The 17,405-nt window shown below is 43.1% G+C and overlaps 1 protein-coding gene across 12 annotated transcripts in view; it reads left to right on the top strand.

Annotated features, from left to right (window-relative positions):
- Positions 1-16,350, top strand: part of ST7 (suppression of tumorigenicity 7) — a 269,338-nt gene extending 252,988 nt beyond the window's left edge. For 6 of the 12 annotated variants that reach the window (XR_005724488.1, XM_040260873.1, XM_040260875.1 and 3 more), the window contains 3 exons: positions 2,354-2,446; positions 5,160-5,299; positions 15,998-16,350. Coding sequence is in view for 11 of the 12 variants with exons in the window: in XM_040260873.1 (XP_040116807.1) it covers positions 2,354-2,446; positions 5,160-5,299; positions 15,998-16,093 (329 nt within the window). In the remaining variant the exon portion in view is untranslated. Of the gene's footprint in view, positions 1-2,353; positions 2,447-5,159; positions 5,300-6,366; positions 7,394-15,997 lie in introns of those variants that run through there. The other 6 variants (XM_040260872.1, XM_040260874.1, XM_040260878.1 and 3 more) reach the window with 1 other exon arrangement.
- The last annotated feature ends 1,055 nt before the right edge of the window (positions 16,351-17,405 follow it).

Genomic DNA, 17,405 nt, shown 5'->3' with positions numbered 1-17,405 from the left:
CGCCCAGCAAGGTGGATAAAGAATAGAATTGCAAACAGAAATTGTGTTTGCTTTTGTTTAGTGAAGCCAAGTCTTAACATTATTTTATGAACTCGATGTAAATGACAACTGACATGAGAAAGAGAAATTTTAAGGGCACATAAGCATCCTTACTATCATGGGGCTTGGGGGCAGAGGATGGTACAGGAAGAGTGTGTGTGTATTCTTTGTTGAATCATATATAATCAGTGTCTTCACCCTCTCCAGAAGACCAGAACTGATTAGAAGGAAGAGAGTAACTTGATGCACAAAATTTGTATGCATGCCAAATACTGGAATGAAAAGCATTTGCTATCTGATTGAAAAGACACCAACCAACCATTTGATTTCTATGGTTGAACACTCTCAAGATCTTGCACTCCTATATTTCATTTAAAAAATTGCTCCCTGAAGTGCAAACTGACTTCAGTTTTGAATAAAATTTAGCATTCAAATTTATAGCCACTTTGAAAACTGAGGGTTTATTTATATCATATGAACCTAGACAGATTCTTAATTACAGGAGCCCTAGTGCGCATGAAAATCTGGATTAAAAAAAAAACCTTCCACATAGGTTTTTCTACATTTTGGGGATGTTTTCATAGCAGCCATCATTTATGGGAAATGGTATTAAAATCCTGCCATATTGCAGTTTAAATGCCCCGCTTCCCAGAAGAGAGTTTAGTGTATCCTATAAAGCACTAAGTGAGTTTTTCTTCTTTTGGTTTTGTAATTTTTTTCCCTTCTCTTGAAAGCCTGGTTCTACTGAGAGAATTGCTGCTTCCTTCAAGTAATCTTTGTGTGTTAACAACTTGTGCAGGGAACCCCTCTCTTGCTTGCTGTAATGGGCAAAAGTCATCTTGTTTTGCATGAAAGAGAAGGTCTGATTGAACTAGAGTGAGCCTTTCATTTTAAGAAGAGTTAAAGTCTAGGGTGTTTTTAATGTTTTAATCTCTGTTTAAGAGGTTTCTGTTACAAGAGGAAAATTGATAACATTTTTACCTCAGCCAACTGCCAGCAAACTGGCTCTGCTCTAATCCCACGTTTGTAGTGATTTATATTCTCCGTGGCAACATGCTGTAACCTCAGAGTGATAGCACTGTGGTGCAGATTGACTGCATTCCAAATGCTGGGATCACATACATAATGTTTTTACTTTTAAATAATATTCAGACACCAGAATAAATACCATATGTGCACTGATGCTGGTTACAATGGAACCTTGTCATGTCTCGTGAGGGAGAACATTCTTTGTTTCTGATTTCTGTTTGAAATAAGTATGCAAAAGACAAATATGTACATTGACAGCATTTTGAGAAGACTTTGGTAATTACACAGCTGAGGACATAGCTAGGAGTCCTTGAAATGCAGTATTTACAACTGAAAAGTTTGCTGTGTTGCCACCATCCCTCTTTGACACATATGAAGGCAAGGATTGTAATTCGACATTCCCAGTGTAGGGTCTAGTTTTTTCATATTTTATATCTACGGCATGCTGTAGTTGCCGGACATCTGTGGAAGAAAAATTACCTCCTCGAGCACTGTTCATAGGAACAGTGAGACTAACATGCTGATGACATTGTAACAGGGAGAGTGACGCGTGTGAAAATGGGAAGAGATGGACTGACTGGAAAGGCATAATTCAGGGTGAGACCCAGTGTTATCTGATGCCCCAAAAGCAAAGCGTGCGTGGCCTGACGTCCTCAAAATACAGATACTCAATCTCTCCAGATCCATTTTTTCCCCCACATGATGTTGAAGATTTAAAAGTTTCATAAAGTTTAGAAATACCTCCCAAGTCATGCACTTTTAGATTCTTGTTTTTATCCGTCTTGGTTGGAATTCTAATCCACCTAGACATATTTTTGAAATAGATGTGCTAGAATGCCTTTCATATTTGTGCATCTGTGACATGCTCCTACAAGTCAGTCCATGTTGCTTCTTGGGGAAGCATTTCAATCCAGGTTTTTGTTATTACTATCAGTTGAGCTATATTGAATTAGTGCTCATGACATTTTCATAATATTTTGTAGCTGAGGAAACCCTGGGCATTGAAATTGATGGCTTTGCCTTCTCCTCTGCACCCCCATCCCCACCTAGTGTTGTGAGGTTTGTCCAGATGTATAGTGTGAGGTTAATGTGGGAGTCATTTGTCATAATGCATCTCTGACAATTTCTCTGGTGCATGCCTCAGCATTTGGGTAAGTCTCGCATCCTTTCTGAAAGTTACTTGTAGAAATGTTTCCCATTATAAAAATGCTCAAAATGCTCCCCGTGAAGTTGAGATGTTATGAGACAAATATTGTGCCTCTAACATATTGTCTCTCCTTTTCAGCTTTTCGGATGATCCCTTATCCCTTGGAAAAGGGGCATCTGTTTTATCCCTACCCCATCTGTACAGAGACAGCAGATCGCGAGCTGCTTCCATGTAAGTCTCCCCTCCTCCTTCCTCTCCTGGGCTGGTGAGGGTGGTGTGCCAACAACAGGGATAGAAAGAGGTGGGAATGATAAATGTTTATGATGTTCCTTGTCTCCTATTACTCTTCTCCCAAGCTCTGTCCTCGTTTGATAGCATAAGCATTAAAGTGAGTGATGTGGGTAGGCTTGGCTTCCTGCTCCTCCATGTCTTTCCAGATTCATCAAAGGGAAAGACCCCTGGTGACTGAAGTTTAGATGAAGAGGCATCATGTCCTGGCTGGTCTGAGCACAGAGACCCTAGTCTGAGGCAGGTGCCCCTCGCTGGGCCGATCCACTGTGCAGGGCTCGGCCTGGGCTCTCCCACTGGTCAGAGGAAGTCTGCACACACTGGAGTCTAAAAGAGAAACAGAGGAGCTGCAAAAGAGTCTGGTGGGGAGCGCAGGGCAGCATGAGGATGCTGGCATTGCCACCAGAGGCAGACCCATGGGCCAGGTGGGCGTGCTTTCTGCGGTGATGCAGTGCTGTTGGCCAGCACGATTTCCCACGAGCATCTCTCGGATGGTATGCAGTGAGCCGGTGGGATGTGTGCAGGGCACACGTGCGGTCTCAGCTCTGTCCACAGCAGGCAGAGGGCAAACCCTACCCTTGAGGGCCTTACCAGCTGGCAATCGGAGGACCCGTACCACACGTGGAAAGTATGATTTGGTTTACTGTAATCCAACATTGTTTTGACAATTCCAGCTAAATAGTTCTTATCAAATTATACTGTGTATAAGGAATCGTGTCCAGGCCCTTCATGTGGCCCTGCCTTAGTACATACTTTTCTCCCTCAGATAATAAGCTCCAAATTTTGTCTAGTCTCTCTTCCCTGTCCTCTCTCCTGCCACTCCCACCCTGCACCAGCCCCAGTTCTATCACATCTCATAGCTCTAACATAGTTAGATGCTTTGCCCAGAAGACCAGCTGAACTTGGAGCCCTGGATGCTTGTAAACTGTCCAGTGGCCATATTTTTTGAGACAGTTGTAAATCTCCAAAATGGTGGGGTCCAGGTGCAAAATGAGCTGCCGTCTCAGGATGAAGGCGCAGAAGGCAGCTCTCTGCTTTCTTTGCTGTGTGATGAGTTACCTCGGGAGGTGGAGGCCTCAGTGATATGGTGTTCCTCACCATCTGTATTTATTGTGTAAAGGGGTTGGGTACCTCACTCTGCATTAGGTTTGGTTTCAGAAACAGAGTCTGTGACAGGCCCACACTTTTTCCTTTCAGCTCTCCCTTCAGGGAGATCCTTATTAGTATTTCTGATTTCTGATAAGAAAGGCAGTTTTCTAAAAAGTACATCATTTTTAAATGTTTTAATTGAGTTCAAACACGTTTCCATGGGGGATAGATTCACTATTAGAAAAAGATTATAGTCCTTAAAAGACAGTGTCTAGGAATAATCTGTACGGTTCTAGAATAGAAAGTTACGACTCACGTTGATTTGATTGAATGCAGTGGTTCAAGTCTGATCTCCCTTCACAATCATTGAGTGTTGAGGGTGAGGATGGGAGGCAGATGGGTGGTTTCACATGTTACCTGCGTTCGGCACATTAGTGGCGTGGCATCCACGGTGGCCCTGAGCACACGTCCACCCAAGGAGAGCCCTAGGAGGTTGACATCCCTGGGTTCAGGTTCCAGTTTATTTGTCTTTGTCCCTCCCTGGCCCTCTACCCTGTCATGTTTTGGGCTTAGAGTTGAAAGGTTGAGGAGAGGCTTGAGACCTTGGGTTTCCTGAGGAAGATGGAGACCCTTGGTCCTTTGGTTGGAATGGCAATGTTGTTCACACACAGCCACACGGCTTCCTTCCACAGGGCCAGCCTTTGGTGCTTTTCTCTCTGTGCGGGTCACTTGAAATTTAAAAGTTATGAAAAGCTCTAAAATCTCCCATCATTGATGGATGGATGGTCCTTGCTAAATGTTTCTCCCTTAGGGTAGTATCCTCCACTGATATAGTTAGATTGTACCAGGAAAAAATACAAGCTACACTAATATCAGGGCTTCCCAGGTGGTGCTAGAGGTAAAGAACTCGCCTGCTAATACCAGAGATGCAGGTTCGATCCCTGGGTTGGGAAGATCCCCTGGAGGAGGGAACGGCTACCCACTCCAGTATTCTTGCCTGGAGAATCTCACGGACAGAGGAGCCTGGTGGGCTACAGTCCACGGTCACAAAGAGTCAGACATGACTGAGTGACTTAGCATACACACATACACACTAGTATCTCCCTGTGACAATGATTTAAAAATTCCAGGACAATGACAATCTAGAGAGAAGAGTTTTTATTTCAGGATACTTGACTTTGGATTTTACAAGTTTTGTTCAGTGAACATATGTTTTATAATTTATAAAACACATAACAAATAAAGTTTTGTTTATGTTTCCTTCTGAGAAAGGAATACTGTGTATTAGGCATAGACAGTGTCACTGTCCCTGCCCATGAATGTGTGACATCCCGATGTTAACCCCATCATGCCCTGGATAGAGTCCTGAAGGGTAAACTTGGACTTGGGAGAAGCACTAGGCCCCAGAAGCTGGCGGAGATGTTGGTGCTGATTCATGCAAGGGCCCTACGTTTTTCCTTTCCAAAGGCTTCAGCTAACGCTCTGAAGAGTCCATCCCACCTAGAGAAGTTCCCTGAGAGTGCATTTCACTGCAGCCCTAACACTTCCCTTTTGTTCTTCTCCACAGCTTTCCATGAAGTCTCAGTTTACCCCAAAAAGGAGCTTCCCTTCTTTATTCTCTTTACTGCTGGCTTGTGTTCCTTCACAGCCATGCTGGCCCTCCTGACACACCAGTTCCCGGAACTCATGGGGGTCTTTGCAAAAGCTGTGAGTATTTGCCAAGAGAGAGGCCTCAGGCAAGGGGCAGGGAAAGTCATGAAAAGCAGCATAAGAGAAACGGGGGAGGGTCATGTAAAAGTGGATGTGCTTGTACTGATCCTTTGCTCACTGATACTGAATTTTCAGTATCATCAGCGGAATCAAAATGAGAAAGTGTAGCTTGTTTATTACTGCATGCCTTGCCTCATTTCACATACAAAAAGATTCTCAGCAGTTGCCCCCCAAAATGCGTGAGTTCTAAAAGAATTACATGAAGAATTAAGGAAATCCTAGCAAATGAAAAATATTTGGGAGGTTATTCAGTTTTATATAAATTGAATGACATTATTTCTAATCTTTAGATATTGTAGGTCTTTCCTTCAAGAAGGATAGAATTTACATTTTCAAAGATGATTTAAATTTTAAAAGTTGTAATGTCAACAAATTAAATTGTTTGGGGAATGAACTGAGAGGGTGTGTAGGGTGTCTAGTATTAATAAGTATAGAAATATAATGTTTAGAACTATCAGAATCCATTAAGACTTTAAAGAAGGTTATGGTATCCGTATAGCTGATTCACTTTGCTGTACAATAGAAACTAACACAACATTGTAAAGCAACTAGATGCTAATAAAAATTTTTAAAAAGAGATGCACTGAGACTATAATATATCCACCAAATTTCAAACTTAGTCTTGGAAAAGAATATACAATATCTCATTAGTTATTGTACTGAATTCATGTTAAAATGATAATTTTTAGATATATTGAGTTAAATAAAATGACTATTAAAATTTTTTTCTAAAAAAAAAAAGATGGTTATGGAGAAGAGCTTTAATGAGAAAAGTCATCTGCATTGACAACCAAGAACCATTGTTTCCTTGATGAAAACTGACTATTTCCACCTGTACACACAGTGAGGATAAGTTTACTAATTTTGCCACAGAGGAGTTTCAAACAGAAGGAGTCAGTAAAAGAAAACCAATTGTTTCCCTGGAACTCCATTCTGATTTCAAGGCAAGTGGAGTCAGAAAGGATGATTTCTAACTTGGCTGGGTTGATTTAATCCCTTTCCAGATGATTGACATTTTCTGCTCGGCAGAGCTCAGGGACTGGAATTGCGAGAGTATTTTCATGCGTGTTGAAGATGAACTGGAAATCCCACCGGCACCTCAGTCTCAACATTTCCAAAACTGAACTCATCACCCTCCTCCCCCCACCACCAAAACTGCTCCTCCTCCCGTATCCCTGACCTCCGCCAGTGGCTCTGACATCCACCCAGTCACTCAAGCCAGAAACTCGGCAGCCCTGCCAGACTCTTCCTTCTCTCACCCTTTACATCCCATCTGTCTCTGTTTCCACAGTCTGTCGGATCTAACCTCCTGAGCCGCTTGGCGGTCAGTAGATGGAAGTCACCTCTTCTTCTTTCTTCTCCCATGACTCTCTTAGTTTAGATTTCTGTGATTTCTTGCAAGAGTCTTAACTGGTCTCCTTTTTTCCAGGCTTCTCCTCTGCCAGTATTTCCTTTGTACTGACCCCAAAATTATCTCTTTTAGAAAATCTGAGCATGTCACTTCTGTGCTTGAATTTCCCCAATGGTTTCCCACCAACATCAGGATAAAGTCACAGATCTTTAGCATGGCACACAAGGTCCTTTGTGATCTGGCCCTTGCTTGCCTCTTCAGCCTACTCTCTCTCAGCTCTTGCCCAGGCACTGCTCTTGGGCCATGGTGGATTTCTCACCATTCCCAGATGCAACAGGTTCTTGTGCCCCGTGCTTTTGCACGTGCTGTTTGCCCTGTGTGGAATGCCCTTCCCCATTACCACCAGCACTTGGCCAGTCTACTAATGCCTCTTTGTTCTTTTATACTCGGCTTCCTTTCTAAGTTCCTCCTAAGCTGAGTTAGAACCTTTCCTCTCTGATCCCAGCCATGAATACCTATATTATTACATTTATTGTACTGTATTATAATTGTTAAAATCTTGTCTGACCCCCTTTTAGAATGTGAGCTCCTTGCGAGCAAGACTGTGTCTTCCTCATCTCTGTATCCCCATAGCTTTGCCTTGCACATAGTAGGTTTTCAATAAATGATTATTAAATGAATAAATGGTAGTGGTTTCTGCAGAAAGAATCACTGTAAAAACTCAGATACAGCTTAGCATTTCTTCTTTTATAATTATAATCATAGATACTAAGAGTTGAAAGGGACCTTAAACAAATTGCCTTCAACAGTAACTTGATGGAGATCACCTAGGTGCATGTTGAATACTTTTAGCCATGGGGCACTCACCTTTTCAACATGGAAGGCCATTCCATTATTGGATCACTCAGAACTCTTCCTTTTATTGGTCAAGTCTGCCCTCCTTTAATTTCTACTTATGTTCTATTCTACTCTCCAAAACTATAGTGAACAACTCTACTTCCTCTTTGAAATTCTTGAGGCAGTTACTACATTCATGGCCACTTCTTCTAAGTTAATACCTTCTCTTTTTTTCAGGCAGAATATCTTAAAGTTCCTTACCATGATATGATTCCTGAACCCAGTATCATCTAAGATTCCCTATGGATGCTCCCTAGTTTATGAGCCTATGCTATTCATTATTTCCTTCTCTCCCAAGCCAACCTCTGAATTAAAGTAGCTTCCAAAAGTCTGGGTAGATTAGAGTATAATGTAAAATTTAAAATAAGAGTATATTTACAACATTAGATAATGTCATTGGCCCGGTATTCTTCCTTAAACTAATGTACAGCTCTTGGTGGGAGTTTGGGATCAGGACAGTGATTCTTAGCCTCTGGTGTGCGCAGAATTCACCTGGCCCCACCATTAGGAGTTCAGAGTGTTGAGTGTTAGCGCCCAGGAATCTGTGTTTTTAACAAGCTCCCTCCCAGCCCACCACTCATTATGAAGATGGATGGGTTGAGGACTATTCCTTCAGAGAACGCTGGCCTCACGAAAGCCTGCCTTCTCACAGCCATCTGTGGGTGCATGGTGCAGTGTTAGAGCCATTGAGGTGATCGCTTTCTAGGAACTAGTGGTTTTACCCTGGCTGCACCTTCAAATTATCTGGGAAGCTTAAAATTTACTGATGCCTGATCTTCCAACCCAGGGATTCTGACTTAATTGGCCTGGGGTGCAGCCTGGGTATCTGAGTTTTCAGATGCTCCCCCTTGGTGATTTGGGTGTGCAGCCCGGGCTGAGAACCACCATATTATATAGAGTGACTGCCTGAAGCCGCATTAACCAGGGAGAGGGCTAGAGGGAATGGCGGATAGTACATAGACTACAACTGGGCATTTCCTAGGTTAGGCTGCATCGCTGCCACAACATTGCAAAGATGTGTTCATTACAGATTAGACCAAGGGCCACTCTCATTTAATATTTCCATAGGGGGAGCCTGGTGGGCTGCCATCTATGGGGTTGCACAGAATCGGACATGACTGAAATGACTTAGCAGCAGCAGCAGCAGCAGCAGCATAGCTTTATTTTGAGTCAGAGACCAAATGATTAAATAAAATATAAATTTGCCTTTATGGTCCTCTTATTTTATATGCTACCAAGGTGTGACGCGACCCCCGAGCAAGCGTCTGCCTGCAATGTGGGAGACCTGGGTTCAATCCCTGGGTCGGGAAGATCCCCTGGAGAAGGAAATGGCAACCCACTCCACTATTCTTGCCTGGAGAATCCCATGGACGGAGGAGCTTGGCGGGCTACAGTCCCTGGGTCGCAAAGAGTCGGACACGACTGAGTGACTTCACTAAGTTGTGATAGTTTGGTCAGCTACTCACAGTTTTCAAATGTAGTTCAGATAAATTTGCTTTTAAACCTCTGTCTGGAGGATCACATTCATCTCCCCTTCATTAAGGTTTAGCAGCTTCCAAAATGTCTGGGGAGCTTTTGTGGAGAAGGAAGATGGATAGCCTGAAGGAGACAAGCCCCGTCTCCCTCCTCCGCACCCCCACCCCCACCACCCCCGAGCCCTCGCCACATCTTCACTCTTGTCACTTCATCAGGCCCCTCGTGAAGACCCCCACAGGTTATCACAGCCGCCCTATAGGCTGCCTGCAACCATTTGCAGCTTGTGAAAATGATTTTCTCAGCCCTAGCCTGAGATAATGTCCCTGGGATAATGACTCTTAGTAGATGGAGAGAGATTGCACCACCACCCGCCAGGCTGCGTGCAGCTTGGGAACTCTCCAGTGTGTTTACATGTTGATATGCAGCCAGTAAGGAAGCCCGCAGCCAAGTGTGAGCCACTGGAAAATAGTAAAATGAGAGGCTTCAACTGGCTCTCCCCGCCTAATCTAATCTACCTCAATGACTTAGAACTAACTCTTCCTAGAATGTTTGGTTACCAAGATAAGGTTGCTCATATAAATAAGTGATCGTTCCAAACCCAGCCCCTCGCAGAATGTGGGAAGGTCAGTGTGCTGACCTCTTCTGTTTGAAGGGCCTTGTCTTTACTCCTCTGGTCTCTCTCCTTCCCTGAGATCCAGCCCCCTGACTTCTGACTCTTGTCTTCAACTTATAGACCCTGACCTCTTTGAAGTCTGATATTGATTACAGTGAAATGTCAATTGTCTGATTGCAATAGGGCACCTGGAACTTATTCAGATAAGCAGAGGCGTTTCAAATGTTAATGAAGCATGTTGCGAGCCATGACCTTCTTCTAAATAATGGTGTTTTGGGAAAAGGAGGATCAGGCTATTGAAGTGTTGCTCTCTCTTTTATTATTAGTTCAGTTGCTTTTTCTCACCACAAGACACTGATTAAATTATGGTGGGTTTTGGACCATGTATCTCTGCCCTCGGGACAGGAGTTTTGGACACTGAGATAGATGAGCTGTTCCAGGGTTGCCTGGTGTTGCTCATTCAGACTTAACTTTTCAGGCAATAACATTTCCCAAGTCCCTCAGTGAAACTTGTTGTTTCTCCATGTGCATTGGTTGAGTTTTGGGTCAGAAAGTGTTGACTGATTTTCAAACTTGCAAAGAAATATAAATGAGCATCCCAAGGAAGTAAGGCATGTTCCACCAAACTTTTTTTTTTTTTTTTTGTAATACCTCCTGATGAAAGCCACTGACCTTTGTCTAGCTACCAAGTGAAAAGAGCTTATTAGTTTCAGGCACCTTATTAGATTGCTGCTTCTTCCTTGTGGGTGAGGGATGGGGAAGAGGACACAAGGAGGGCTACTAAGGAGGAAGGTAACCTAGTAACAAAGGGTGCACATCCCAACTGGGTGAATGCGAGAGAACTAGGATCTCTAGGAAACAACTCAAAGGATTCTTTTCTCAATTCTCCCAAGGATAGAATATCCTAGATACAAGGGAGAACAGTAAATGATCACATACACGGGAGGTATCAGGACTTACTTCTCTTGTGGAACCTGGTTGAGCAGCACAGGTGTGGTCCAGGCAGGCAGGGTGCATTGCATCTTGTGGCGCAGTGTGGAAAGAGGGGTGTTTGCAGACCTCAAGCTGAGCAAGGCTTGCCACTGAATTTCCAGAGGCCTCCCTTTATCCAAGTCAGGTCAGTGCCCAAAACAAAGCAAATAAACAGGCAGGCCTTTGTTTTGAACCAACCTTGTAACAGCATCTTCATTTGTTCTGCTGCCCATGCCGTGGCTCCCTGTGTCCTCCCAACCCCCAGTTAGTGTAGAAAGTCACCCAGAACTCAGACTTTGAGTGATGCCTTTCATCTAACCACCCTGGCTCGTGTTAATGCATCAGTCATTCCTTCCCACCCTCAGTCACAAATTTGGTGGTTATAAATCTGTTTTTGGTCAGGTTTTCAGGACATGACAACTTCACCAGCAAAATCACCTTGTTCATCGGGCCCCATCTTCCATCTCTTGCCAGGATGCCTGGGTTATCCAGACCAGTTTAGCACCTAGCTCCTCTTCATGGAACTATTACATACAGGCAAATACATGTTAATGGAGCCTTGACAATCTCTGATTACAAACAAATGTTACGTATGCATATTTTAAATTCTGCAGTATTACTATGTTGGACTGATACAATCAGGAGACTTGCTCCATATTACACTCTCAGAACTAGGATTTAACAGTCTCTTTCAGAGGCAGTGTGGGCAGTAATTGCTTGTTCCTGGGTCTAGGATCTCCCACAACTACATCCAGCTCTGAACTGAGAAGTGCAAGCCATCCAGTTAGTAGGGTGAGCAACCACGTGGTACTGCCCACCCAGCCAAGAATGGTTTCAGAAAGTCAGGCATTGCTGTGCGTTAGCACCTTCCGGAGTACAAAGCCATCCTTCCTTCACACAAGAACTACTGAGGCTGCCTTATTCTTGTATGTTTGTCTTGAAGATGTATACTAATTTATTTTCACATAAGCATAGGTGGAAATTAGTTATTTTTGAAGGAGAAAAATACAGAAATAGATAATCATATATATATATATATATATAGTTTTTTAGTTTATTTTCCCTTATAGGTTATTATGAAATGTTGAGTATAGTTCCCTGTGCTCTACAGTAGTCCTTATTGGTTATCTCTTTTATACAGAGTAGTGTGTAGTGTTAATCTGAAACTCCTAATTTATCCTCCCCCTTTCCCTTTGGTAACCATAAATTTGTTTTCTATGTCTGTGGGGCTATTTCTGCTTTGAATATAAGTTCATTTGTATCTTTTTTTTTTTTTTTTTAGATTCTACATGTAAGCGATATCATATGATATTTGTCTTCCTCTGTCTGGCTTACTTCACTTAGTCTGATAATTGCTAGGTCCATCCATGCTGTTGCAGATGACATTATTTCATTATTTTTATGGCTCAGTAATATTCCATTGTGTAACGATTCCACTTCTTCTTTATCCATTCATCTGTCAATGGAAATTTAGGTTGCTTCCAGGTCTTGGCCATTGGAAGTAGTGTTACAATAAACACTGAGATGCACAAAGCTTTTCAAATTATGGTTTTCTCTGAATATATGCCTAGGAGTGGGATTGCAGGATCATATGGTATCTCTATTTTTAGATTTTTAAGAAATATCTATACTGCTCTTCTGGAGAAGGTAATAATAATAATAATTCCTGCTGGCTTAGACGGTAAAGATTCTGCTTGCAATGTCTGAGACCCAGGTTCAATCCCTGGGTCAGGAAGATCCCCTGGAAAAAGGAATGGCTATCCACTCCAGTATTCTTGCCTAGAGAGTCCCGTGGACAGAGGAGCCTGGCAGGGTGCAGTCCAACGATCACACAGAGTTGGACACAACTGAAGTAACTTAGCACGCACACATACATATTCCTCTCCATAGTTGCTGCACCGATTGACTTTCCCATCAATACCCTCTCTGGCATTTATTATTTGTAGACTTTTTGATGATAGCCATTCTGACTGGTAGCATTTCTCTAATAGTGATGTTGAGCATCTTTTCATGTGCGTTTTGGCCATTTGTATGCCTTCTTTGGAGAAACATCTATTTAGATCTTTTGCCCCCCCCCTTTTTTTTTTGAGCTCTATGCACTGTTTGTATATTTTGGTGATTAATTCTTGTTGGTTGCATCATTTGCCAATATTTTCTCCCATTCTGTAGGTTGTATTTTTGTTCTGTTTATGGTTTCCTTTGTTGTGCAAAAGCTTTTAGTTTGATCAGGCCCCATTTGATTATTTTTATTTTCATTAATTACCGTAGGAGACAGATCCAAAAGGATATTGCTGGGATGTATGTCAAAGAGTATTCCACATTTGTTTTCCTCAAGGATTTTTATAGCATCTGTTTTTACATTTAGGTCTTTGATCCATTTTGAGTTTGTTTTTTGTGTATGATGTTAGAGTGTTCTAATTTCATTCATTTACATGTAATTGTTCAGTTTTCCCAGCACCATTTATTGAAGACACTGTCTTTTTTCCATTGTATTGTTCTTTTTAAGAAAATTTATTTTAATTGGAGGCTAATTACTTTATAATATTGTAGTGGGTTTTGCCATATATTGACATGAATCAGCCATGGGTGTACATGTGTCCCCCATCCTGAACCCCCCGACCACCTCCCTCCCCATCCCATCCCTCAGGGTCATCCCAGTGCACCAGCCCTGAGCACCCTGTCTCATGCATCGAACCTGGACCAGCGATCTGTTTCACATATGGCAATACACATGTTTCAATGTTATTCTCTCAAATCATCCCACCCTTGCCTTCTCCCACAGAGTCCAAAAGTCTGTTCTTTAGATCTGTGTCTCTTCTGCTGTCTCACATATAGTGTCATTGTTACCGTCTTTCTAAGCATACTCTATTGGTGTTTTTCCTTCTGACTTGCTTCACTCTGTATAATAGGCTCCAGTTTCATCCACCTCACTAGAACTGATTCAAATGTATTCTTTCTATGGCTGAGCAATACTCCATTGTGTATATGTACCACAGCTTTCTTATCTATTCGTCTGCCAATAAACATCTAGGTTACTGTCCTAGCTATTGTTAACAGTGCTGTGATGAACATTGGGGTACACGTGTCTCTTTCAGTTCTGGTTTCCTCAGTGTGTATGCCCAGCAGTGGGATTGCTGGGTCGTATGGCAGTTCTGTTTCCAGTTTTTGAAGGAATCTCCACACTGTTCTCCATAATGGCTGTACTAGTTTGCATTCCCACCAACAGTGTGAGAAGGTTGCCTTTTCTCCGTACCCTCTCCAGAGGCTGCCTTATTCTTCAGTGCAAGTTCAAACTGACACTGAAGGCCCTCCCCAAAGCTCTTCCATTTGCTTCTGAGCGCTCTTCTTCTATCCCTTCCAGCAAAACTGAACTGTTTATTGTCTTCTGGTCTTCCTAGCTGCTTTGCTTTACCATTTCTGTTCCAGCTGTTTGTTGAGCCTGGAGCCCCCCACCCCATCCACCACTCCCCCTCTGCCTTGCTCACATTTCTTTCCTTACTACTCTAACCTCATCTCTGTTTTTTTCATACCCCAGCCATCCACTGGGGACTATTTCAGTCAGCTCATTTTCAGCTTCTCCTGTTCCTTTCAACAGAATGGATTCTCTCCCTTTCTTGACCTTCCTGGTGCTTTGCTTGTGCATCTGTCTTCTGCTGCATTATGGTCTACCTGGTACTGTTACTTTGCTGGGTACAGTTCTTAGTAGCTCCCTTCCCCCTCCCCCTAGGTGTTGACCTTCCTGACAGTGGGACTTTTGTCCAAAACAATTCTATATCTCATCCAGTACTTAAGTGCCTTACTGAGTAAATATGTCCAATTGTTGTGAAAGAGGCAACATAGAGAAGGATTTCGAATCTTATACTCTCGAGTTTTCATTACACAAATCTCACCCTTGATGATCCTTCCATAATGTGGTGCAAGCCTTCCCAGTTTGTATTCTACTGGTTCTTTTTTGAAAAAAGAAGAAAAGATTCTGAGGTCAAGTAAATTTGGGAAACTTGCCTACCATACTTCTTTCGGAGGACCTGCAATTCATAGAACATGTGACCAGTAGAGGAGCCTGTTTTAACTGGATTAAATGCATATCTACCAGTTTGACCTCAGAACTGTGCTCTCTACTCTGTGTATGTACTCATGTCCTACACTGCAGTTCTGTGGGAAATTCTTGGTGGTGTAGACTGTGCTGTACTCTCTACAGGGGACTGGGACAAAGGATTCCACAGTATGAGGACCAGATATTGAACCTTTGTGAGTTGATACCTTGGTTCTGAACAGAGAGCAAGCAATCCATCCAGATACCCGTCTTGTGCCTGGCTGGGTTTAGGCACTTCCTCTGCCAGCTGCTGATGGCTTGTGGAAAGAGGCTGATTCTTCTTGAGAACGTAATAAGAACAGACTTGAGATCATGTTAAATAAGCCTTAGGTGAGGCACCTGGCTTTTTTAAAAGGCGCTTTTCAAGAACATTATTCTCTACGTGAAAGGCAGAAAGGAATTCAGTAACCAAATGAAAGAGATTCTGAAGGTCTCTTCAGAGGAGCACCTTTTCCACAAGGATGTGTGGTCCATGGATTGGCTGGCCCGCCACCTTCACCCGGGCTCCCATGGTGCTCCCTGCTGAGTAGCTGTTTCAGAAAGGAGCCTGGGCTGCAGGTGTTTGGGAGATCATAGGATCCCAAAGCAGCTGACAACCATCCCGCAGACTGGACTTTTTGTTGTTGCCTTTTCCACTTAAAGCTCTATAACTACACAAGCAGGCAGAGAAGTTGTCGCCATGGTTTAGCTCTTCTGCTCATTCACCACCCGTCCTCCATCCCTTTTGATGGTACTGGTCATCTCCATGGGCAGCCTCATATCCTGAAGACTAGTTGGAAGGCCTCAGCGCTGAGGGCAGCTGTCCAAGGAGTGGAGGGCCTGTCAGCCAACATTTCTTCCCTTGTCCATCAGAACTTGGGCTGCGGTGGCAGGGTTGAGGTGGGGGACAGAAACTGGAATTTGTTCATCAACCAGCATTTCCTATAAATATAAATATGTAATCATAGTGTTTGGGGACTTTTTATGATGCAGAGACTTAATACGCAAGCATGGGTTGGAGAGGTTCATTTTATAGTCTTGAACAAGATCTCTCCTGAGGGACTTCCCTGGTGGTTCAATGGTTAAGAATCTGTCTTACGATACAGGGGACATGGGTTCAGTCCCTAGTCAGGGAACTAAAATCCCATATGCCATGGAGCAACTAAGCCCACGTGCCACAACTAAGACCTGATGTAGTCCAAGGGAAAAAAAAAGATCTCTCCTGACTTGTGTGCTCTTCTGGTTTGTTCACAGTTCCTCAGCACTTTGTTTGCCCCCTTAAACTTTGTCATGGAAAAAGTGGAGAGCATCCTGCCATCCAGTCTGTGGCACCAGCTGACTCGGATCTAGGGGAGCCCACCCGTCCTTCCACTCACCTCGCCCAGCAGGCTGCCACCGTCTCTTTGTGCCAACTCCTCGTGGACCGCAAGAAAGCATGACTTTGGAAAAGGGAAGCCATTCCAGGATTTTAAAACCTTCATGAACTGTCTGTTCCATATTAAAAGCTGTTTTTGTTGTACAAAATTCATTGATGTTCAGTTCTATTATATTTTGCCTTCAGAAAAGAAAAAAAGTCAAAAATAAACTTTTGTGTATTGCAGCAATCAGTTGTGTCTCCCAACCCTAAAATCATTGGTATCCAAATAAACCTGTAGGTTACATTTAATTTACTAAGGCCCCCAAATCTGCTGAACACCACATGATGGTATTCTGAGCTGAGAGGACTGATTTCAGCAGGCCATTGGCACCCCTTGGCTTGGAAAATAGACTCTCTTTGGCTAAAAAGCACCATCTTTTCAGCTCCAAACTGTGTGCCCTCCTAGGCCAAATACACAAAAGAAACTTCCAGCATGAATGACAGGAAGCATGAATGAAAAGTATGTGCCATCACAGGTTGTTCTGGTTCAGAGACTCTACTCACAGAATAGAGCTCAGCACTGTGGTTCCAGGAATCATTTTGGTTTGGCTTTCTGAAATTTGTTGTGAGAAGAAAACTTCTGATGAGAAGATGCTAACCCAATAGTCTATTGTAGAACCTGCCCACTTTTCAACATTGCCATTTTTAAGATGTTTTCTCATAAGGGTAATTTCTTGTTTTATCATCTTTGCATTCTTGATGCACGCATGTGAGCGTTCTTTGAGTGTTTTCGTGATCTGAATCAAAGTGGTCGTTTGTCTTCACCATCTTTGAAAGCCTTCTCCATGAGTCACACCTGCCGAGCATGCATCTGGCTTTACTTAAGCAAAAGAGAAAAATAAATAACCTTGACTCCTCTTCTGAAGTGATAAGTACCTCTATTCAGAATCTCAATCTAGTGCTTTATAAAAAGGACTGTCCTTTACATGGTTTGTTTTCCCCTTTGTTTAGAATCCTGAATCTGTCCCCATGAGTGTTACAGTAGGCAGAGTTGGGGAAAGCACCACACCACAGCCCCCTTGGCATTTGGACTTCCTGCAACCTCCTGGTCCTCATCCAAGAGCAGAGTCAAGAGGCAGGTAATGTTTAGGTGCACAGGCCTTTCCATGCTTCAGGCAAACTTTTTTCTCTACCTTCTTTGTGCAAAGCCACTGCAGGCATATGCAGTTGGCTCTTGCCCTTCCTCAGAAGAAACTTAAACCCTATATCCATATCAATAGTGCTGCTCTTGGGGACAGGGTTGTG

This window comes from Oryx dammah, unplaced genomic scaffold (assembly GCF_014754425.2).
Source record: "Oryx dammah isolate SB20612 unplaced genomic scaffold, SCBI_Odam_1.1 HiC_scaffold_18, whole genome shotgun sequence".
Taxonomy (NCBI): domain Eukaryota; kingdom Metazoa; phylum Chordata; class Mammalia; order Artiodactyla; family Bovidae; genus Oryx; species Oryx dammah.
This window is presented reverse-complemented; position numbering and strand designations above follow the sequence as displayed.